This window comes from Crocodylus siamensis, chromosome 1 (assembly GCF_052110815.1).
Source record: "Crocodylus siamensis isolate JL-2025a chromosome 1, ASM5211081v1, whole genome shotgun sequence".
NCBI lineage: Eukaryota > Metazoa > Chordata > Crocodylia > Crocodylidae > Crocodylus > Crocodylus siamensis.
In genome coordinates this window covers 117,099,635-117,123,488 of record NC_143395.1, presented here as the reverse complement: position 1 = coordinate 117,123,488, position 23,854 = coordinate 117,099,635, and the positions used below count along the sequence as shown (strand labels likewise).

At 41.0% G+C, this 23,854-nt stretch overlaps 1 protein-coding gene across 1 annotated transcript in view; it reads right to left on the bottom strand.

Moving 5' to 3' along the window:
• Positions 1-10,942: 10,942 nt before the first annotated feature.
• The window catches only part of UST (uronyl 2-sulfotransferase), a 301,480-nt gene continuing 288,568 nt past the window's right edge, over positions 10,943-23,854 (bottom strand). Inside the window, exon 8 of the mRNA XM_090041136.1 lies at positions 10,943-16,963. Coding sequence (XP_089897262.1) covers positions 16,680-16,963 — 284 coding nt within the window. The 3' untranslated portion in view covers positions 10,943-16,679. The remainder of the gene's footprint in view (positions 16,964-23,854) is intronic.

Sequence of the window (23,854 nt, the reverse complement as noted above, 5' to 3'; positions counted from 1 at the left end):
CATTTTTGGCAGGCATGCCACCAGTTCAGTCCTGTCCCTCCCAAGTGCTTCTCTGATCCTCTTCCCCTGCCCAGTTTGCTCCTTGGTCTGCTGTGTGCCACACACAAAGGCTGCCTGTGCCACTTGTGGCATGCACACTGCAGATTGGCCACCTTTGCTTTAGACTAACTTAGTATCAGTACCTTCTCACTAAGCTTTTCAGAGATATCAGATATGCTAGATTTGGCTCTCCTAAATTGTTCCTTATGTTGTTAAAAACTAGTTTTCCAGCACCAGCATAGCCAGTAGGTCAATCCTGCATTTTTAGTTCACCAATGTTAGATGATACTCATGATCCAAATGCAGCACATTTGGTTCAGGATGTTTTGAAGGGAAGTCTAATAACTCTGTTTTTATCAATTGTTGTATCACATTTTTGTTGTCTTCTCTGATGAAAAACATGTTTTTTCAAGTCCAAATTTATACTTGCACAAAGCATTCAGGGAATCATAGACGTGTTGTTTTGGCCTGGACTTCAGGGGCCTACCCAGCCTCCTCTTGAAAACCTCCAGCAAACAAAATTTCACAGCTTCCCACAGCATCTTTTTCCATTGTGCTACTTACTGTTCTTTCAGTAATAATAAATGAGATTACATGAAAATCAATGACCCAAAGGTCTTTTTAGTAGAACCTTATGGGTTTTACCAGGGCCTATTTTCAATTATCATTGTGGTTAGGGCTCCCCCTAGTGCCCAAACAAGCATAGTAACCTCTTGGATTTCTGACAATGTATTTAAATCGACAGTTCTCACCACAAAAGCCAACATTAGTTTTAACACTACTGTTTTTAACATACCTGTCTTGTAGCCAGTAAGGGACCATTCTTCTCCATGACTTCAGCCCAAAGTATTTTAATAAGTAAAACTATGCACACAAATGTTTCCTAAAGGAGAAGCCATTTTAAAAAGGTACGGTATCTTTATACACAGCTCATCTGGGGGGCAAGTATTCTGTTGAAAAACTCTATTTTCATCTATAGTTCAGATCATGGCATTTTGATAACTGAAATGTACCTCCCCTGGTAATGATTCAAGTGATTCTACAAGGATTGATTTCGGAAACTGAGCTCATGGATCTGTGATGGGTTCTTGATTGTTTGTGGTAAAACAGTACATTTTCTTCTAGCCAATTATTTATTTTTAAAAATGAATCTATTCAGGAAATGGAGGACAAGTTAAGACGACCAGAAGACACTCACTTCTTGCCCAGTCTACTGACACTTCTTTGCTCCCCCAGCCCATAAAGGTATCCATGCCTAATATTATGGGCGGAACAGGATGCTGGGACATTATGAGGTAACATTAACTGATGCATTCTTGAATGTTTGGGATGAATTCTCGTGATTTATTGAAATCCAAAAGGGATGGTAACAAGGAAAGGCATGAGGAGGAGGAGGGAAGGTTGTTTCTGGGAACAATGAATCAGCACAATGGATCTATAGTTTTTGGCACTGTTTAAGCCATACAGAATTGGTGGAGATGAGGAGGTGGAAAAAATTCTTTTAGGAAAGCTGATATTAGAAGGTCATACAAAAATGGTTTGGGGTAATATCACAGGCAGTCTGCTTCCCTTTTGAAACCAACCATGTCCTTCAGCTGTAGGAGGTAGCAGGGAAAACATGGTCTTAATGTCATGGGGCCCCAGACCAGAGTGCTTCCAGCTTCTCATAGCCCCCAGGAGTCTGTGGCTTAGTAGTCAATGGGAGGTGATCATTGTTTTTTAACCCTATTGTCTTGTCACTTCACGGACACCATGCTCCCCCTATCAGTTGCATCTCATCACTCACCCTGATCTGGGCCCTTTTGTCATCCTGTACCTGCCAGAATGGGGCCCTGGCAGAGATTAACCTGCAGAGCTGATCTTAGCTGATTGTTAATGTTGGGTATATCTGTTTCTTGATTGCCTGTGTGGTGGATATCTGCCCTCATCTCCTCTTGTTCCTTATTCTCTGACCAACTATTTATCTGTTTCACTCAATGCAGACTCCATACCTTTTCCATGCCTAGGATAACCAAGAAAAAAACCTCATGGGCCAACCCTCTTCTGTCTCCAGGACGCACCTAGAAGTCCATTTTTTAACAGTTCTTCTGAATTCTAGGGGCCAGATTGTCAAAGCAAGGCAAGCGTACTCCCTTAACTCCTTTGTGGGCAGTGAGCTGGTACAGCAACTAGCATTCACGGACCTAGCATTGACTACCATTGTGTGAAGTGTCAGCACAGCACTTTGATTTGATACTCACTGTATAAGTGCCCACAACTGTCATCCATTATGCTTGCAGCCCTAGATGCTACTGTGTTTGCCTGAACCTGCTCACAGTCACCAAGTGCCAAGTCTTACTAGCTTCCAATAGAGTCTTCGTAATTTAACTATGCAGATCACCTGCCAATGCAGGAAAGCTATAAATAGGTATAGTCACTAAGAAAACAGAAGCACTTTTTATCTGTAGTGAAATAAATTGGACTAGAAACACTTTGTGGAGAGACAAACTGGAAAAAATAGCTGATTTTTTTATCCTAAAAGTCTGTCTCAGCTAAACTGGAAGGAATGGCATGCATGATAATGGAAAAAGTGAGTTTAAACCTTAACTGTGCTACAGACATCAAGCAACACAAAATATTCTATAATCCTTAGCTAGTGACTATCCAAAACTTCCTCATGTCAGTTCAAGACTGGGATTTTCAAAGAATTTCCCAGTTTTAGACTGTTTCCACCCAACGGTGTCCTTTACACTAAGGGTGAACATGGTACAGGTTAGATCAATTTGTTATGTTATTCCTAACTTTTCTTAGAAATGGAATCTAAGCATCTGATATGACCCTGTTCTGGCTAAACTGATTGTGGGTTGGCTGGATGCCTAAGGCTATACTTTGAGGGGGGAAATCATTCGTATTCTGCTTCCCTGCTCAGTGCTGTGGATACTTGCATTAAAAAGGATTTCTTGTTTTCTACAAATCTGTCTCTGGTCTTCATTTCCTGTCTAACACAAATAATACAAAGATCAACATTTTCAAAAGTGCTCAAGTACTTTGGAAGTTTAAATCCCATCTATTTTCAGTGATACTTGAGCTTCTAAGTGCCTAAGTCACTTTTGCAAATGGGACTTACAAACCTACTGTGCTTGGAGAGGTCTGAACATTTTACTAAGTCTACTTTTCTAGAAAAGCTGAACACTTTCATCTCCTCTTGAAGCCAATGGGAGGTACAGCTGCTCAGTAGGGCTGTATAAAGCTCAATAGCCGATTCAATTCGGAGATGATTCGGCCTGGTTCGGTGACCGAATCTCCAAATCCAGATAGAACTGGGAAACCAATTAAAATGTCCAAATTGAATCAGAAGCCTCTGAATCGATTTGGAAAAGATTTGGTGCTGCTTTGGTGATTTAGCCATAGACTAAACAGGCAGCAGTCCTCACCACGCCTGCATTCTCCTCCCTCCCCCTCAAGCCCCGCACCTGCCTGCCTGGGCAGCTTGTCCCAGCTCTAGCCCCAATCCCTCCCTTGCTGTGCAGGCGTTGATGTGCCCTCCTTCCCACCCCCCTCCGCCCACCACAACAGACTTACCAGCTGCAGGCAGCTGTGTCCAGCGTGGCGAGGACTGCTGCCTGTTTAGTCTATGGTCGAATCTCCAAAGCAGTGCTGAATCTTCGGATCTGATTTTGCTGAATTAAATCGGGACAGTGATTCAAATCTTCGAATTGAATCACTGTCTTTCCAAATTGGCTGAATCTGAAGCAAATGCTTGCTGCTTTGCACAGGCTTTTGACAATCGGACTACTTACAGCTCAACCCAAAGCTCAAAGTCAGTGAAAAGCCACTAATTTTAGTGGGTCTGTAAATCAGACCCTTTGGCTAGGTGCCTAGATATAGATTGAGATGACCAACTTCAGACACTTCAGTTTGAAAAGTTTGGCCTTCATGCTTCTCTTATGCTCTATATTTTCCAAGAACTTAACAAAAACAAGCAAATTACACCTCGTAAAACTGCTACAATATGAATAAATATTATATGCCAATATTCACAGATAAGAAAACAAAGAGAGAGCCAAAGTTATTATCAAAACCACAAAGCAATTCAACAATCTTCAGCTGTATTCAGTCCACAAGACAACAGTGGTTCTGCAGGACCTTCCTCTGCTTATGACACCATAATAATTCAACCCAGCACATTACTGCAAGGTAAAAAATGGAGGGGGAAAGGCAATATCAGCTAGGGGGAAAGGCATAGTAAGCAGATATGAATAAGTATCCTGGGTTAATTTAAATAACTTTTGTACCAAGAAAGACCAAGTTTCCAAGACAAATGGAACTGCAGAACAGAGTGTTCTCACAAAGCTGTCCACATGACTTGTAATAATTAGTTGTGCAGACATTAAAAAAAAGCCTCTTAAACTTGGTAAGGGCAGTAACTTTGTCAGAATTTTCTCTCTTATTCCAGTCTCGCTGTGTAGAGTGCAAGAAGGCATCGGATGGTTTCCATCCTACTCTTAAGAGCTAGCTGCAGTTATGCTGTATTTTGTAACATTTGAAAATTACTTTGGGCTCCTTTGGGATGAACTTTATAGATGTGCAAATTAGCAATCATAATACAAGTTTCTGAACGGCTCCTTTTCTCCTCAGGCTAAAAAAGAAGACATTCTTTTTCTCTTCAGAGAAGCAAAGAGCTGTTTTCCTTTGACTCAAAGGATATTGTTTTGGAGAAACAGAGCTGACTACACAATAATTCCTTCTCCTTCTCCCAGTTTTGGAGTGATAAGACATGCGCAATGCTGTTTGACACTGTGATATTTATAAGACAAAGCAGAGGTCAAATTTGCTGAACAGTTTCCAAATTCCAGTGTGGTTTATCACAAAGAGCCCCAGGCACTGACACAAGTAGCATGACTGACAAGGGTTGGATTGTAGAGTCACTAGAAAGCTCAGTTTCCGACCAATATTGATGGGCCAAATCATGTTTTCCAGGGCAAAATCTGCTGGAGCTCTCCAGAGTTATGTGGAAAATTCAGAGGTTTTTCACACAAGAATGTCTGACAAATCATCCCTTTGTGCGGAGTGGTGTTTCCATGTCCCCAGAGGCAACGTGGCTTTCTGACCGCACAGATGTACCAAGATACGGAGGGAAATTGTACAGATCTCAGTGCTTCTATGTATAGGCTGAATATTTCTGCTTTTCCCTACTATTCATATCTTCCCAGGTCCCTTGAAAGCTGCGCTTCTGTTGGTCTTACCCCAGCAGCACCCTACTCCCACCTTGAGTAAAGAAGGGCATGAGAGGGTTTTCCCTCATGTAGTCCAGCATGAACATGGCCAAGACATGTATGGTAAGAACATCTGTAAGTTAAGTCCTGTTGGGAAGCCTGTTCTCTTTTCTTTCCCAGCCACAAATACCAATATCACAACACAGGCTGCTTGTGTGCTCAAAGTAAGGGATACATACTGCCAAGGCTCCTTTCCCTTCCCCTTACATCAGGAGTGGAAAAAATGTGGCCCATGGGCTGAATCTGGCCCACCAAGGGATTTTATCCATCCTATGGCTGATACCTCCGCCCTGCCTGGCCGATGCGAGGGGCAACCTGGACCATGGTGCATGTGGTTGGTCCCGTCTGTCCCCAGGCACAGCAACTCAACTCCGCTTCCTGGCAGCCTGGGCAGTGGCAGCTCCTGGTTGCCACTAACAGTGTCACTGCCACCACTGGACCTGGCCTCACTGGGTGGGCAACCACTGGCAGCACTAGATGAAGCAGGTGAGAGGGCAAGGTCTTTATGGAGAGTAGTCCAAAAGCCTCGTAGGTCATGCTCAGCCATGCAGATGGGATGGGGCTGCGGGTGGGTGGGGAGTGGTATCTGGGAGTGGGATGGGTGGGGCTGGGATCACGGGGCAGTGACAGTGTGTGGCTGTGCTGGGAGTGGATTGTGGCTGTGGCATGGGGTCACTACCCAGGAATCCCAGCCCCACTCCTGCCTGCCTGTCTTGATCCTGGATGCCACTCCGTGCCCACCTGCAGCCTTACCTCATTAGTTCATACACAGCCTGCCTGTGGGTGTTCTGGGATGGTCTCTATGGACACCCTGCCCACCTGCTCTGTCCAGCACCCCTGGATGGCTCTAGTGATCTACCACTTAGGGAGTTTTGGTGAGCTACTATGGGGGTGGAGGGTAAAGGGGGGGCGGTACTGACCTGGTTTGCAGCAGCTCACCAAAACTCCTTAAATGGTCCTCTAGCCCAAATAATTGCCCACCCTTCCCTCACATACTTACCTGGCAGTGCATTGGTGCATAGCTGGCCTCCGTCTACAGTTAAAGGGATGGATTTGGTTTCAGATATTCATTCCAACATTAAATCAGATACAGGCCTGTGACCAACATTTGGACCTGCAACTAAGTTTTGGACACATAAAAAGTTGAGATTCAGGAGATGGTTTTCAGTGCAGGCAACCCTGGCTCTAATGCTGAAGTTTAGATCTGAATTCAGCTGCCATATTTTCCATCCACAAATTGCTGGGTGCCCAGGGTGCAGGATTTCAGTTTATGTCCATGTTCCTTCATTCATCTGCAAGATGCTGTCCAGAAGTTACAAATGCAGTCTGAGACTCAACTGCATGGCCTACATGAGGGCTGTCCAATCACAGAGCTGCCAGAGGCTGCATGGGCCACAGACTGAGGGCCACACTCCATGTGGGTGGCCCCCACTGGGCAGGCAATCCAGCACCTGCTTTGCTTGCATGCAGCTTGAGCAGTCTGGCCCCTTCCCACTGCATTGCACCACCCCCAGGGGGCGGCCAAAGGAGGGTGGGCAAGTATACAGTTCACCCAGAATCCCTCTTTCACTCCCCCTCTCAGCCTGGTGCATATGATTAGTGTGGTCCCACCCTCCATAAGGTGAAGCTGGGTGAGGTTGTTCTGCACCTCATGTGCATATAAAGTTTTGGAGCATCCCAGGACTTGTGAGAACACCTGATTTTAACCATGAATGGGGCTAATTAGTACATGGATACTTTGTGGGGGGATATCTGGACTACATACACAGGAGTGCTGAGCTATGGCATCATCATGGCTTGAAGTGCTGGTGACTCTAGTGGAGTCAGAGTCAAGTATGGTTATTTCAAGGATATTGTTTTCAAATGTGCTTCTCATTTCATGTGCTCAGGGAGAGCAGGGTCTGATAGGAAGGAGAGGGGGAAGAAGCTGGCAGGGGAAAAATTGGGGGGGAAGCAGAGAACAAAGAGCTACTTGATCCCCAAATTTATTTTTTCTGCAGTAACAGTGGGAGAAGGACAAATTCAACTCAACTCCCCAATAATTAGGTTCTATACCTGGAAAATTATAAAAAATTGTAAATTTTCCATATAAATAATCTAATTAGTATGGGGTTGTCTTATAATCAGGATCTATTAGAGCAAATATAGTATTTATATATGAATAGTGAGTACAGCTGAAGGCCACATAGTCATTTTAAGTTGCGAGTATAATTGACAACCAGGATGTGGCACTTGGCTGGAAGAGGGCACACCTGGGTTCTGCTCCCTGGATTGTTTATGTATTTTAACATTTGGATGTCATTGGATGAAAAACAAAAATAAATGAGAGAACAGGAACTGAAAACTAGGTCCTTCCCTCCAATCCCAACTGAGTGCCCTAACCACTTGTTAACAGCGTCAGGCTCTTTTGTGCTTGTCTTTTTTCTGGACCAATGATTCTTGCATTTTTGGATGGATAGCTTTACCAGGAGGGATGAAGAAAGCCTCTATCTAGGCTATTCTCTGACCTGCTATTTATTGTGGGAGATGGAAGATGTGAGTTTGAAACCCCTCAGGTTGAAGAAGCTTAGAAACCAGTCTCCCACTTTGTAGATGAATGGGAGGAATCACCAGGCTATTACCTGGATTATCGCCATGGCCACTTCCTCATTCAGCTGTGCTTTAAAAGGGTTGGACTCTGCTCAGTTAGGTGCCTACCCTCAGCACAGTGCTGGGTATGCAAGATCTTGAGTAGATGGAGTTGCTTGCAGTATAATTTTGATTCAGGTATCTAAGTGGCAGAGTTCAGATAAAATGGGAATACAGGCAGCCCTCAACTTACAACATTTCGAGTTATGTTTTGCACTTACAATGTTTATAAATTGACACCCCGTTTCAACTTCCTGACATCAGTTTCAACTTTACAATGCTTGATCTGATGCGACACCACGCCAGTGAACAAGTTTGCTGCATTGCCCATCTCCCTGGAGAACATCTGTCCAAACTTCCTTGGACACCTTCTTTAAGAAGCAGCCAAGGCTCCAGAAAAACCTGCAGCCAAGACTCCAGCCAATAACCCTTCAAAAAGTCTAGCAAAGCTACCTCAAAAAAGTCCTTCCAAATCAATATGATTGCTATTTACAGTATAAATACATTAATGTAGCTATATTACTCATCTATAATTGATTGAGTACAACGTTCTTGGTTATTTTTGGTGAAAATAGGGTATTTGCCCTTGGTTCAGGAACCAACCCCCCATTTATAACATTGTTTCCTATGGGAAAATCGGTTCTGAGTTACTACATTTCAACTGAAGACACAGTTTTCAAAAACCAATTGTGTTGTAAGTCCGAGGACTGCCTGTAATCACACTTCCTTGCCTCACTGGGTGCTGTGAGGTGCTTAGGTACTGTGGCAGTGGGCACCACAGAGCTGCCTTGTGGGAAATGATCTTGGGAAATCTATTAAGTACAATTTAAAATTTGATTTACCTGTATGCAAAATGGGTGAAGAAAATTAAAGTAAAAAAGCAAACTTTTTCATTGACGTTCAATAGGAGAACAAATGCCTTAAATGCCATTTATACCTTGGAAAATCTCCTCCCCCCATAATCTAGTCCTAATCATTTTAAGCACCAGTTTTTAAAACTCTTCCTTTAGTTTGTAAGTAGTTCCTCTTTTGAAAACGCTTGAGACATGGAGACTCTGGCATGACATTGGAGCATCTGGCCTTGCCGATGCTCCTTCCCCTTCGTGTGCTCTCACAGCACAAAGTAGCCTAGAGATTCCCAGTGGAGAGTATCAGGATCCTGTGCTTGCACAGAGCTGGCATGGCTTAGTCCTCCTGGCTCTGACTTACACATTCAGTTTCTGTTCCTGCTCCTCTCCATTGAATCCAAGTTGCGGAGAATCAAGACTTCTTTGAGATAAAAGGAACTCTTTTCCACCAGCTTGGACTAGTAGGAAACAAAGCTTGCTATTCTCATCATTATCATCCAATACTTTAACACGGTATGGGAATCTTTCAAGTTTGGAAGTGTTCTGCAAACCTTAACTAATTCTACTGAATGCTTAGCAATCTGTTTTAGCACTGCTAATAGCACCAAATGTGGAGATAATAGGTTGGTGCTACCAGAGATTAATGTGGGTAGATATATTATTGAAGGATGTCTATGAATCTAAGCAAATCTTGGGCATTATTCACAGGAGCAGGCAGTCTCTTTATGCAGGTATTTTGTAATGTTTCTTAGGCAGTTATGCAGTTTTAAAGCATGTAGTACAGTAAAAAAAAAAAAAAAGCTCATACCTGAAGCACCATTTGGTTTCCACACACGGTCCAGCTTTCTCCATTTTTGTGTATGGTTTGCGTAACAGGCCTTACGGCATTTTTACTCCCTGTATCAGCTTAGTTCTTAGGATTTTGCTCACGTCACTTAACAGCCGTCTGGGTTTATCCTAGTTTTTGTTTCTTCCCAGCACAAACCATCATATAGTTTGGTACAATTCACCGTAACTAGGATTTTTACCCAAAAGACATCCAGACAGGGAAAGGAGGACAGCTGGAAAAGACTAAAGTTTGTAAAACACCTGCTTCCATCAAGCCGGGCTAAAGCCAACGCTGTTAGTTCTTCTTTCACAACAGCTAAATTTACCCGTAATAACTTAAATACAAAGAAAAAAGACATATATTCAGAAAAGGAAATCCACATGTTTACACTTAAAATCCACATTCAAATATACCATTGGTCAAATCTCACCACTTGACTAATGCTTGATAGTGATTCTGGATGTTTCTGGGGAAGCACAGCATGTGGCCAGATGCCTCTGTGCTGCCAACTACTGAGGAGAGACATGTGGGAGAGGAGGAATGCACATGTTCATCAAAAAAAGCCAGTCTAGAGCCCTTAAAGTACCATACTGCGGCACATTAATGCTGGTAGACTGAATTTGAGGTGTGTCAGCATTTCCATCGTGCAGCCCTGTATAACCTCTTGAAAGCCCCACTTTCAAGAGGTTATACATGAGCTATAAAAATCACTTCATGCTGCTGTTTGGTATGTAGCAGATCCATTTTTTTAACAATTTGAAGAAAAGACATTGAACAGCTTTTGAGTTATATGCGAGACATGACCAGAAAATGGTATTGTGCTGATTTTACAATCTTCAAAATAAGCGTTCCCATTTTTAACATTTTGCAGTTTTTTTGTCTTTAATGGCTGTTTCTCACTGAACTGCTTTCTAGTGTGATATATGACTGAGCAAAATCTAGTCATGTAAACGCTGACTACTCAAATCAAAGTATATCATAAGAATGGTCCACTTGGTGGTAGCTTCCATCTCTGGGCCCTAAAACTATAAGCTCCTTAAAATCAATCCTCACGGGACTGACTAATAGCAGTTTATGGACGACACTGTTGACTTCTTGCTTTGGTTACCTGTTTACACAAACTAGATGATAATATACCTTTTCTAGATTTGCTGAACTCTTTGCACATAAACTCAATCCCTACAAAAGTAAAAGAGTGAATATTAGTGTAGTATGTCAATGATCCTAAACATGTCAGCTTACAATAACAATAGTGCAGTGTTCTAGGTTACTGCTATGGAATATTGCAAATTTTCCATTTTTAATTAAGGAAAGACACAAAGTACCATTCATCTGTAGTTGTAAATTACAGGTCTTTATTTTGTATAGGATTAATTTTTTTTCCCCAAATGTACTTTCTGGTGGACAATCATCTGCTGATTTTTTTTGGGGGGGTGGGGGGGCAGGGGGGGGAGGAAGAGAAGGTCGGGGTGACCAAAATGCTATTCAACGTGATCTCCCTCATCAGGACAAAGTTGCCCCCTTCCACTGAAGTTAGCTTTACTGCAATAAATATTGGTAAGAGTCAGACTTCAATGGCTTTTAACAACTAGAATAAGCAAAGCAAATCTATATTCCAATGGTCAAAGATCATCGTTCTGCTTAATATTTTCATGGCACTGATTACCAAACTATACAACAAAACCCAAGCAATTTATTACAAATACCAGGTAAGAAAACGACTAATGAACTTCTGTCCAAAGGACTTCAATTGTACCTTTCATTATCTATGCATTCAGTTTTGCTACACTAGTACTCTTACTGTGAGTACATTTCAGATTTTCCAACTCAGACAAGTCTCATTAGAACAGTTTATATGTTAGAGAAATAACAAAAATGCAACATTTATCATTGTCATTTGAGGTTTAGAGCTAAAATTTATTTTTCCAGAATGCTGCACTATAACAATGATTTATTTTTTTCTTTAGTGTGAATGCACTATTACATTATGAAATGGCTTTGAACACAACAGAAACTTTTTAGCTTGGCTATAAAATAGCATTTTACCCATGTCTATAATGTCTAGTGAAATGCAGCGCATGGGTCATAAGCTGTTTCCCTTAGGCAAAAAAATAAATTCTATGTAACAGCAATAAAGTTCACCAGACAGTGCATTTCTGGGTATTTACTGCACTTTTCAGGTGGTTAAGTAACTTGGCCTTTGGCCTTGTGCCTCAAGACTATTGAAGGAGTAGAGTAAACACCCAGAAACACCCTGCCTGAATCTCTCTGCTGAAGTATGTCCTTGAGATAATACATTATGCGGTGTAAAATACAGTTCTACTGGGTGAGAGTCCAGATAAAGTACCACCTATGGACATTATATCCAGATAAGGAAAATGTGGGTAACCAAATAGATTATGGTGCTGTGAAGAACTCTATAAGTTTTATTTTTGGACTAAAAATAAAGAAACATATGGCTTGCTTATATTTTAGGATCTAAGAGAGGGTAGTGAATAAATTAAAGAATATTTCATCTCAAGCCATAGGTTGTTTCCATTTAAAGCTAAGCTAAATGTACATATATGTTTTCTTATTTTCATAAATGCCAAGCACCCAACTTTTTGCCCCACAAAAAGATTTACAAGTACATATATGGCACTTCCTACAATGCTGTTGTTGCCTGAAGGCTTACAAACAGTGATTTTTGTTTTTGAACAAGAAATATCCATCAGACCAAAATAACATCATTTAAATCGACTTCTTCCTGAGCAACTTAGAATTTGGAATGTGCTGAAAATTTATAATAAATAAATCAAAAGTTAACCAGCTTAAAATGTACTTTTAAACATTTAAGTAAAATATATAATATATTTCATGACATACAAATGGGCTGTAAGGCCAGGAATCTTAAAAGCATATGTGCCAAAAAAAGTTATGAAGTACCATTCAATGAGAAGAGGCCAGGTTGATTGTTAGGAAAAATATAACATGAAAACCTAGCAAACAAATCATTTAACAGTTTTGTATTTAGGTTATAAGTAATGGTGACTGAAAATACCATTAAATAAACAGATAAAAATAGACTCTACAGTAAGCGGCAATGAACTTGCAGGAAGGGTGAATGTGTTAAATGACTGATTATTGCATCATGACACTGGCAAAAAGATTCAAACAATTTTTAAAAGGTGAGAATATTAATTTTCTTTCCAAAATATAACAACAATTCCACAGTGTGTAAACTAATCATTACTCTTTCAATGTAATTTCATAGAAACCACTTAAAATGTACAATGTAGCAGATTCATATTTTAGCTACTATGTTAGTTGTTCTCTATGCCATTTCCAGCTTTCTTTAATTTGTTTCTTCATGGTAGTACGTTGGTACCACAAAGCGGGGATGTGAGACGTGAGAATAAAGTCCCTCCAGGTATGTTTTTTGTAAATCATCATCTTGTCTTAATATGATTTCACTTCTTTATTTCCATTTTCTGCAACTGAGTACATTATAGACTGACTGGTTGATCAAGATGGTCCACCACATTTATTGGCTCCTTGCAGGCTTATGGAGGAGGAAAAACCCCTCAGAGCTTGGCCCAGTATGCACGCCTAATCAATCACAAAATAACTTTTGCTTTTTTAGTTCAAAATGAAGGACCATTTGGCTGACAACATCCATGTAGCAGAACTCCTCTAAAGCAACCACCAAAAGGAAGAAGCAAAAACTGCCATGAAAAGTTCAGGAATTTAGGCATAGCCCTGTTCAAGGTGTGGTGCCCAAGTTGCATCACCCCAGAAGCGGTGCTTGGAGGCATCTTAGTTGGAACACACCCTTCTGAGTCACAATTCCTCCTCTATTTCTTCCTTATAGTAGCTTCCTACTGCTGACCTTGTATTGGGTCATCTACTCTGGTTAGCAAATATGCACATGAAGCCAAAGCACCATCCATTCCCCACACATTGGCTCAAAGGAGGGACTGTATAGATGAGCAGCTTTAGTTATTTCTATGTGCATGGACCCAAGGTTTGAGCTGTCTGCTTTAGAGTGCATGGAACGTATTTGCTCCCTTGTATGGTCACATTGTCCAGGTAACAATCTAGCTCATAACCTTACAAAAATTGCCAGAAATCAATGGAGTACCTTAAAGATGCTACTTATTGGAGCTATTCCCATTTCATCTAGCACTGCTCAGTCCACTTTCTGGTATTTGTTCACCTTACTGCCACGACTAATGCTAAACTCTCACACGCTACAGACATAAATTACACATAAACTGGTTTAAATGATCAGAAACTGGTTTAAACCTGTAACAGAATGGAAGTTAAGTGCCCATCAACCAGTTTCAAAATAGCTAAACTGGTTTACATTAAACCTGGTTGAATGTAGTATCAGACTTAACTGATTTGGGTTAAACAGTTTATGAAACTTCTGTCCCAGACCCCTTCCTGGTTCAAGTTAAATCACAGTCCCCCAGCATCCCAGCATGCTTTGCAGCCCTGGCCTGGGCTGTGCTGTCTGCTCCAGCAGAGAAGCGGGGAAGGAGTGGGAGGCACGGACTGTCTCCCCTAGGCAAACTCCAACTGGAGTCTGGGACCAGGGCGGGGGGTTAAATTTCCCTTCCCCCAAGTACAGAGCTGCCCTGCTTTGCTAAACTTACTGCTGGCTGTGACTGTGGACTATAAATTCCAGAGGCATCTGGAAGCAAGAAGAGGAAGTAATGAGCAACTCTGCAGAGTCCTACTACTGTAATTATGGAATGCAAATCCCAGAGACCTCAGGGGCAGGAGAAAGAGGAAGTGGACCTACAGCCCAGGCTGGCTATGTGCCAGAGAACCATGCTCTAAGCACCCTCTGGCTTCTGGCCTGAGCCACTGCAGACATGTGGTTGCATTTCCTGAATCAAAAGTGAATGTCTGTCTAGTTGTTTCTCAATTTAATCTAACCTGCAAAGACTGAAATCAATTCAGCCTCGGGTTTCTTGACTGTCTGTACTTAGTCACAATATTTTCCAATGTATGCACAATGTCTAACAACATATTATTCAATGCTGTTTTTTATTGCTATATGGATATTCTTTTTCCTGTTGTTCTATTTTATTATGTGATATGTAAGATGTATAATCAGACCTCTCAAGATAAAGAAGCTAAGAAAGTATAGTCTGTCTGAAAGTATTTTAAGGTGGCTATGTTACTGGTTGGATCACTGTTATCAAAGAGCAACCATCACTGGTTTGATAAGCCTGATTAGTTGGAAGGAAGTATCAAAATGGGGGTCCCCAGGGTCCAGTATATTCATTAATGATGTAGGGGATGGGACTGAGTGCACACTTAGCAAATTTTTGGACAACTCCAAGCTGTGTGAAGGTGCAGGCAATTTGGAGGATAGGATAAGGATTCAAATTAATCTTAATAAACTGGAGAAATGGTCCACAATTAATCTAATAAAATCCAGTGAGGACAAAGTGCAAAGTCCTGTACTTGGGGAAAAAGCAATTTTATGCACAGATATGAACCAAAAAATGACTGGCTAAGTTGCAGTGCTATCAGAAAGGACTTAGGGTCTACAGTGAACCAAAAATGGAATACAACCCAACAACGTGCTCTTGTTGCAAACAAGCCAATAGCATGCTGGGTTGTATCAACAGAAATGTTACTTTCAAGTGAAACTTCTGCTGGAGTACCATGTCCAGTTTGGGGCACAGCACTTCAAAAAAGACATGGGCAAATTAGAAAGAGTCCAGCAGAGCACCACAAAAATGAGAAAAGGTCTGGAAACATCACTTATCAGGAAAGGTCAAAATAACAAGAATAATTTAGTTTAGAGGATGCGGAATTTGATAACAGTCTTCCAATACTTGAAGAGTGATTATAAATCAGAGGGCGATAATCTATCTTCTGTGGCTGCAGGGGCTAAGACAAAAAACAATGGTTTTAAACTGCAGCAAGGGAAATTTAGCTTAGATGTTAGGAAGAATTTTTTTAATATGAGGGTGCATAAACACTGGAACAGGTTACCTAGAAAGGTTGAAAGTTTTCAAAAGCAGGTTAGGTAAACACTCGACTTGAATGGTTTAGATTGGGATGATCCTGTCTTGAGCAGTGGACTGGATTAGATGACCTCCTGAGGTCCCATCCAGCCATACTTTTAGAACATCATTACTTATGTTGCACTGTAATTCTGTTACTTGTTTTAAATATAGAGATTCACAAAAATTATAGCCACAGAAATGTTGCTTATGCTAAAGGAAGAAGATACACATCATTTTTAGCTCCTCATATGAATACCTGTCTCATGTCATTTTAAGTCTGTGTCCCAGGGTAGGTATGATAACAGTATACAATTTATTGCCTTTAGGATAAAGACAATGTGCTGAACCTTTCCCTTTAAAGCAACGCTTTCAGCTGCAGAACCAAAATTACCAGATTTGCATGATGCCATCTCCTTGGCTTTTCATCTAGCCATATCAATCAGTTCCACTGGTATATTTGCTCACTCTGTTGATTTCTTTGCGCTTTTCTAGTTAGCAAGATTCTTTAATAGTTTCTCTCCATGAATACACTTTGCTAGAAGAGCAGATTATACTCTTCCACTCCTGCTCAGGAGTGACTACTTAATTTGTTTTTAATCCAGTACACTTTGAACCTAAAATGTTGTCATATGATTAGAGCTATTGTTACCATTTGTACTCAATGCAGTAACAATAGGCATGGTATTAAGACTTATTACTGAGAGAGATTTTATGACAGTTACTTTGTAAATTATGTCTACTGTGATCCACGCTTCTGCTAGTGTTTTGCCAAGGGGCAGTGTACAGAGCAGTATTATACACTGCAAAAGTTATTTTGTGATGAGAAAATAGATGGTTCTGTCTTAAATTATTTCCTACCTAGGATCCTACTGAGCCAAGGAAAGTATAATAAATCTAAACAAATAACACCCGCAAAAACCGGGTATTTTCCAATCACCCCAACATGTGGGAATGTTTGCTTGTTTTATTTTAAATGCTGCTGTGCATTAACCCAGTTTCTTAAGGAATAATTTTTAATAAAAAAATCTTAAGAAACCTGAAGGGGTCACCAGAGAAAAGCACGGTGCTTCTATCACCTTTTATAGATATCCTCTAGCCATTTTTCATCATCTTCCTCCTCTTCATCTATTGGTTCTTCAGTTTCCAGAGGAGAAGGAATAAAAAATTCTGGTCTGGGATGTGTCTTACTGACATGAGATTTAAGTCCAAACTTGCGCTTTAGCAGGTGGAACTGCTCTTTGACGTAGTAGTAAAATTCGTACTCATATCTCATGCGCTGGTAGAGAATCTGGAGGGCTTCTGGAGAAGGGACGGCCTTTTTCACTGTCACAGTCAGATTGCCAAGTTTCCTATGTTCTGTAAAAGAAAAAAAAAAACTGAGATCTCATTCACTGCTATAACCAAATACCACATTCTTCTTTAGAAGTACAACTATATAATCATGCCTGACTTAGAAAATTTGTCTAAGGTGTTAAAAGAGTAAGCAGTCAATTTTCATTTGAGTTCAATAGGGTAATCATTTTCCAGAGAGTACTTTAGGTATTTCTCTGTCAGCTGTAAACATTAATGATGGAGACACATCTTACCAAAATTAGTTACACCTAGTATTTTAAAATGGTACCAAATATTTTGCTCTTTCTTCTTTTAATATAGATGGAGACATTAGACAGGAGGGGGAATCAGTATTGGGATATGCAGCCAGAATCCTGTCTATCATTAAGTACAAGTCTAGCCCAGGTTAGTATCAAAGGGCACATCTACACAAGATGCTTAATACACAGAAGACTAATTCTACTGAGCATTAGCATGGACGGCAAAACACATGCTAGTGAGCAAATGTGCACTAGATTTAATCTAATGTGCATTAACATCACTAAAAAAGTGTTCATTTGTGCTAATGTGCCATAGTGCCAATTACTGTGCATTAAGTTAGTACCCATCACTACAGGTACTAAACTTAATGTGCCGTAATTATGGTGTGTTAATGAACGTGTAGATGTGCCCAAAGACTAGTTTTTTCACCTGATGGCTGCCTGCTTGCCTGTGTGAAATGAGTTTGCTCAGTTTCAGCCTAGCTTCTAGTGGAAAGCTTCAATAGATATATTAAGGGTTAAATGTAAATATTCTCACCCTTACAGTTGTCCCTTCATGGGTATGGCAGCTGAGGGGGACTGTCTGATTAATCTTACCATCTAAAGATTTGTGCTGTCAGTGCTCTGTATCAAGAGTATTTCAGTCTCACTTTCTATTCACCTGATCCTTTCTGCAGGATCTAAATTCACAAAACCTACCTCAACACCTGATAAAGCAATCTCTTAACAGGATCTCTGAGCTGGCTTCTCACTCTCAAGATTTAGTTTTACTTCAGAGTAGGAGACCAAAGATATATGTTTAACCTGGTGTATATGCCTTTGTATACTGAGGTAAATGACACTGGAATAAAAAATCCAGAATCCAGATCTCCTGGGGTAGTTAGCACAGTGACTCACTGCTAGAAGATGAGGGAACATGTAAGAGCTTATTTGGTGTAACAAATGACTACCCCTGGATGGATGTGGATGGAAGAAACTTAAGCCAGTATAATTTATACTGGTAACATTTTACCCTTGATTCTTTCATGGGTAATTCTCCATTAGATTATCTTAACTGGGTCTGTGTCAACTATCCTCTACTATTTTGCATGATTATGCTAGCATAAATGTTACGTCTGCACATGCCAAATTGCATCCAAAACTCGGCCTTGGTTAGAACAAGGACATGTTTTCTTTAAGTGTTAGCTCTGTTTCCCAGGTTCTACTAGATGGAAAAAACACCAAGAGACAGGGTTTCATAACTTCACCATTTTCTTCATTTTTAGGATTGAAAAGTTACTACAGGTAATATGAAGAGAAAGAGAATGGCAAGAGCACTATAAATACTGCATGAAACATAAGTTTCACATTTCAGCATTTATGATATCCATGATTTATAACAACACAAAGTGAGGTCACAGCATAATATATGGGACAGGTAAATTTGGATCTGAAATGAGGACCGTATTTTATAAAAAAGACATTGAACTGAAAGTCAGAGGCTGCTAACCTAAAAATAAAAAAAGGAACTCCAATTTTATTCCCATTAACTCACCCACTGATCTCGACATATAAGATGGTTCTGGAATGCCAAGTATGGCTGTTCATAAATCAGCAATAAATCCTCATAAGCAGAAAATACAATAATTTTATTTTTCTCTAGGCTTGTCCTCTTTATGATCAAAGTTACTTCTGTACTGTAAAAGATCTGGAGTATACCATACCCACATTTATATAAAAGCTCTATTGTAATATTTTCTCTAAGAGACTAAGTCAAATTATGTGATCTCACCTATAATTATGTATTACTTTTCTATCTAAACTATTGTGAAGACCTCTACTAGCTAGCAAATAACACACACCACTCACTGAACTTCTTGGTACACTAGTTATTGGAGTGGCACCAGAAAATACCCATTTTAAAAACACTGGACTTCATTTTTATCCTTTCAGTTCCTCTTTTTTGAATAATAAGATTTACAGGCTCTCTGTTTCAGGATATCTGTTCCTACTGCTTATTCCTTCCCTGAAATTATTACCCTCTGTGTATGCCATTCCAGTTTCCAGTAAGAAATTCAGAAGTTCTATACAACTTTATTCATCAACTGCCACAGTGAAGGGCAACTTGATACTGCTGTTAAGGTATCCACCTTTCTCTGAGTGGTACAGACTGGTACTGGTATCAGTACAGGTCTGAAGTGATCCAAAAGGCCACACCAGTGGACTGTGATGAAGAACAAACTTCCAATAAGAAGGAAAAGGTCAACACAGAGTGCCTTGGAACTTGACACTGCTGCATTTCTTGGCACTGGGCAACAGGAAGATCAATTTAAATTGCTCACTGAGAAAAAATATTGGAAGTCACCACTCCTTGGGCAAAGCAGCCACAAAACAAAACAGATTTGTAGATCGATGCAAGACTACCATGGACAGCTCAACACCGCGGCATAACATAATTTAAAGGTTACTTTTTGGTTTATACAGTGTTCTATCAAAGGAACCACTGCAGTTTACAGAGAAAGGCCTCAATTTGAATTTACAAGTTTTAATCATGTGAGCAGTCCAAGTGAAACCTGTAGACTATTCATATTAACAAAGCTAAGTGCTGTATGTGTTTAAATGCTTATGTCTTAAAGAACAGAAAAACATTTAAAGAATTTTTTTCTGAATGTTTACAGAATGGACCAATGACTCTGAAGACAGAATTCCTAGATGGACTAAAAGTCCAGTTGTTTGGACTTCAGTCATTTCATAGTTTCTATGGTCGGAAGGGACCTGAGTAGATCATCTAGTCTGACCCCCTGCCATGGCAGGAAAGATTACTGGGGTCAAACGACCCCAGCAAGGTGTTCATCTAACCTCCTCTTAAAGACTCCCAGGGTAGGAGCCAGCACCTCTTATCTTGGAAGTTGGTTCCAGATCCTAGCCACCCTGACAGTGAAGTAGCGCCTCCTTATATCTAGCCTAAATCTACCGTCTGCCAGCTTGTGACCGTTATTCCTGGTCACCCCTGGCAGTGCTCGGGGGAACAGGGACTCCCCCAATGCCTGCTGATCCCCCCTGACTAGTTTGTAACAGGTCACTAGATCCCCCCTCAGCCTTCTCTTGTGGAGGCTGAACAGGTTCAGGTCCCGTAGCCTCTCCTTGTAGGGCCTGCCCTACTGCCGCCTGATCATGCGAGTGGCCCTCCTCTGGACCCTCTCTATGTTGTCCACATCCCTCTTGAAGTGCGGCACCCAGAACTGGACGCAGTACTCCAGCTGCGGCCTGACCAGTGCTGCTTAGAGGGGGAGAATCACCTCCTTGGACCTGCTCGAGCTGCATCTGTGGATGCATGACAAGGTATGGTTGGCCATCATGGTTGGAGTCAATGATGACTCCAAGATCCTTTTCCGCCTCCGTGCTGACAAGAGGGGAGTTCCCCAACCTGTAGGTATGGTGCCGGTTGTTCCTCCCCAGGTGCATCACTTTGCACTTGTTGGTGTTAAATCACATCCTATTCTCATCTGCCCACCCTTGTAACCTGTCTAGGTCTGATTGTAGCCTATTGCTCCCTTATAGTGTGCCCACATCTCCCCACATCTTAGTGTCATCAGGAAATTTGAGCAAAGTGCTTTTTATCCCCTCATCCAAGTCACTGATGAAGACATTGAACAGTGCGGGCCCGAGGATGGAGTCCTGCAGAACCCCACTGCCCACATCCCTCCAGGTTGAAAATGACCCAACCACCACCGCTCTCTGGGTGCAGCCCTCCAGCCAGTTGGCGACCCAATTCACTGTGTGAGTGTCAACACCACAGTCCCCCAGTTTCTTAATGAGAACAGGGTGAGAGACAGTGTTGAAGGCCTTCTGAAAGTCCAGGAAAACTATGTCCACTGCTACCCCTCCATCTAATGAATTGGTGATCTGATCATCGTTACATAGTCACTCAACAGAAACAGTCAAGAATGACTTCATAGAACACAGGTGTGTGTGTGTGTGTGTAAATAAAGTAAGAGACTTATTTTTTTTAAGAAAGGAAGTCTATGGGGAGGTCCCAAAGGCAATGTTCATTAGGCAAAAATAGGCATCAATGCAGAACAGAAGAGAACATATTAAACATGTGAAATAAAGCCTGTACAAAATGCAACTGATTGGAAGTATACACCACAACTATATGAACATAAATGGATAATACCATATTTTTTTGCATGTTGTGCACCCCAAATAAGGCACTCACCTTGACTCAATGGGCCAATCTAAGTTTTCAAAAAAAATCTAAAGACAGCCGGCAGGTCAGTGAAATAGGAGAAGAGAGACCAAGAGACCAGAGAACAGACAGCAAAACTGCCATCAAATTCAGGTTTTAGGTGATTAGCTTAGTGACTTCTACTAGCTTAGTGGCTTGAGTTTCTTGACATATACTGCTCCATATTTTTATTTATGTTAATAAATTATAGTAAGTTTTGAACTTAATATTGGTTGTCAACTTCAAATTTAATATTAAATAGATTAAAAAACCCCAAAAGTACATTTAAATAAAAGACTCCTAGTTTTATTTTTTTTTACATTGTTAATTTTACGTAGTCTGAGGAAGATCTTTGTTGTCACTATATTCTCTGTTTTTTGGTCATTTTCTGTGGAGTCCTTCCACAAACGTCTGTGTGGACACAAATACAGAGTTGAGGGCAAAGTGGGGGGGATGGGTGCAGGGTGAGACAAGAATTGGAGACAGGTATCCTCTGAACATGATCATTCTGTAATATCCCTGGGAGATCCCTGCTGTTACTAGCATTAACTCTCTTTACTAGCATTAACTCCACTAGAGTTGTCCAGCCACAAAGAATTCTGCTAAGCTAAAGGACCTGGTCAGCCCTTAGGGAGAAAGGTGTCTTAGATGTACACTTTAGTCTTTTCCTTTCCACACTGGCCCTTGAGTTTTAACACATCTCACTCCCTTCCTGTGTGGAGAGGCTGTACAATTTCATGAGACATTTACTGCTCCTTGCTGAGTCTCCAGAGTACGTCTTCCTCCCCTCTGAGTTCTTTTGTGGTAGGAGATGTAACCCACTGGGATTTTTGTTGATAGATAAGGTGCATTTTAGATTTCCTGACTTTTATTGGTTTGTCTCAAAGTAATGGTGGCTAATCACCAGTAAGTCACTGCCTGTAATGTATAAAGCTCCAAAGGCTACTTGTGAAGCAGTGCACGCCAGGACTATAATCAAAATGTGCCTGTATGTGAGACATTCTGATAAAATAACTAATCTTCATTTTTCCCCTGCACTTAGAAGTTGTTTAAGCTAGTTTATAATCTTTGACTCTCTTAAAAAGACCCTTTAAAACACATGTGAAGGAAGTCACAGAACTACTCCTTGAAGTCACCCTTACCACTTCTCTTCATTTATCATACAAGCATAATGGAAAAGTTATGCAAATCTGGCTCTGTGCCAAAGTAAACTATGTGGAAACACTATGTAAACCCAGCTGTTCCACCAGAGGACAGGGTACCCCCATTTTATGACCTTCAAAACAGCTAACCAGATGGAGAGAAACAAACTGCACCATTTACTTTCTTGGGTTATTTTTTTTAACTGTTTGTTTTGGCAGTGCTTTAATTTACTAAAAAGAATATACTGTACAGTGACCAAAACCTCCCCAAAGGAATCAGAGCTCGTCTTGCTTAAGATGGCAAATATTAATTTAAACTGAAAAAAATTCAGTACCTCTTGGGTAACAAGGTGACAAGTATTTACCAGGCTGGCCCCTTCCCCCCTGCCTCTCCAGCAAAATAATCTGTGTTACTCAGTGCAATATAGCAGTGGAAATCCAAGCTATGAAATCTATGAAAGTGGTAATTTATACATTGTGGTTTGAAAAACCTTGGATTGCCACAGTTAATCAAACTGAGAGTAAAGCAATTTTCTACTGGGAAGAAAATTTAGGACTACGTTAAGGCTTCTCTAGCAATCTGATATTTTCAGCTGAGATGCTGTAAGAGGGCCCAATCCTAAGTACTTTCCAGTCTGAAGGATATCACAGGAGTTGAGGATCCTCAACACCCCTTAGGGTGGGGCAGAAGTGAACAGAGACAGGAACTGGACAGAAGCTGTAAGCTGGAGTTTCAGAAAGACAGAAGGCTGCAGCAACACATAGTTGCAGGTCAGCCAGAACACTGCCAACAGTGGAAAAATCCCACACCAGGCTCTGCTGCCCTAAAAATGTGTGAACACGATGGTTGTCAGAGACACAGTAAATTAATTTCCTGAGCTATAGAGAGGCCCCACAGTTTAACCACAAAGAGCTGAATTAGAGTGCATGCCTACTTCACAAATGGAAATACATGTGCCGCTCTGCCATTCTAGGTGATACATCAGTCTACCAGGTTTCTTGTTCAATACATCACTCAAATGGTAAAAACAATATCAAAAAACAATTTGTGGTAGCTAAACAAGGTTGCTTGAAGGCATGGTGGGCCAGAACCTTAACCCAGGGTGCCATTTCAGAATCCTGGGATGGGTAGCTGGCTCCCTGCAGGGCATCTCAAACAAGGTTATGCTGGGAGTATCAAGAAGAGTACACTTTTGTTCTGACAATAAAATGTGGAATAATGTCACCTTGAGAAGCAGAGTACCTGGGTGCCAACTCAGAGCAATCCATTATGCTGCAGGGCATATCACAACTACTAATTACATGG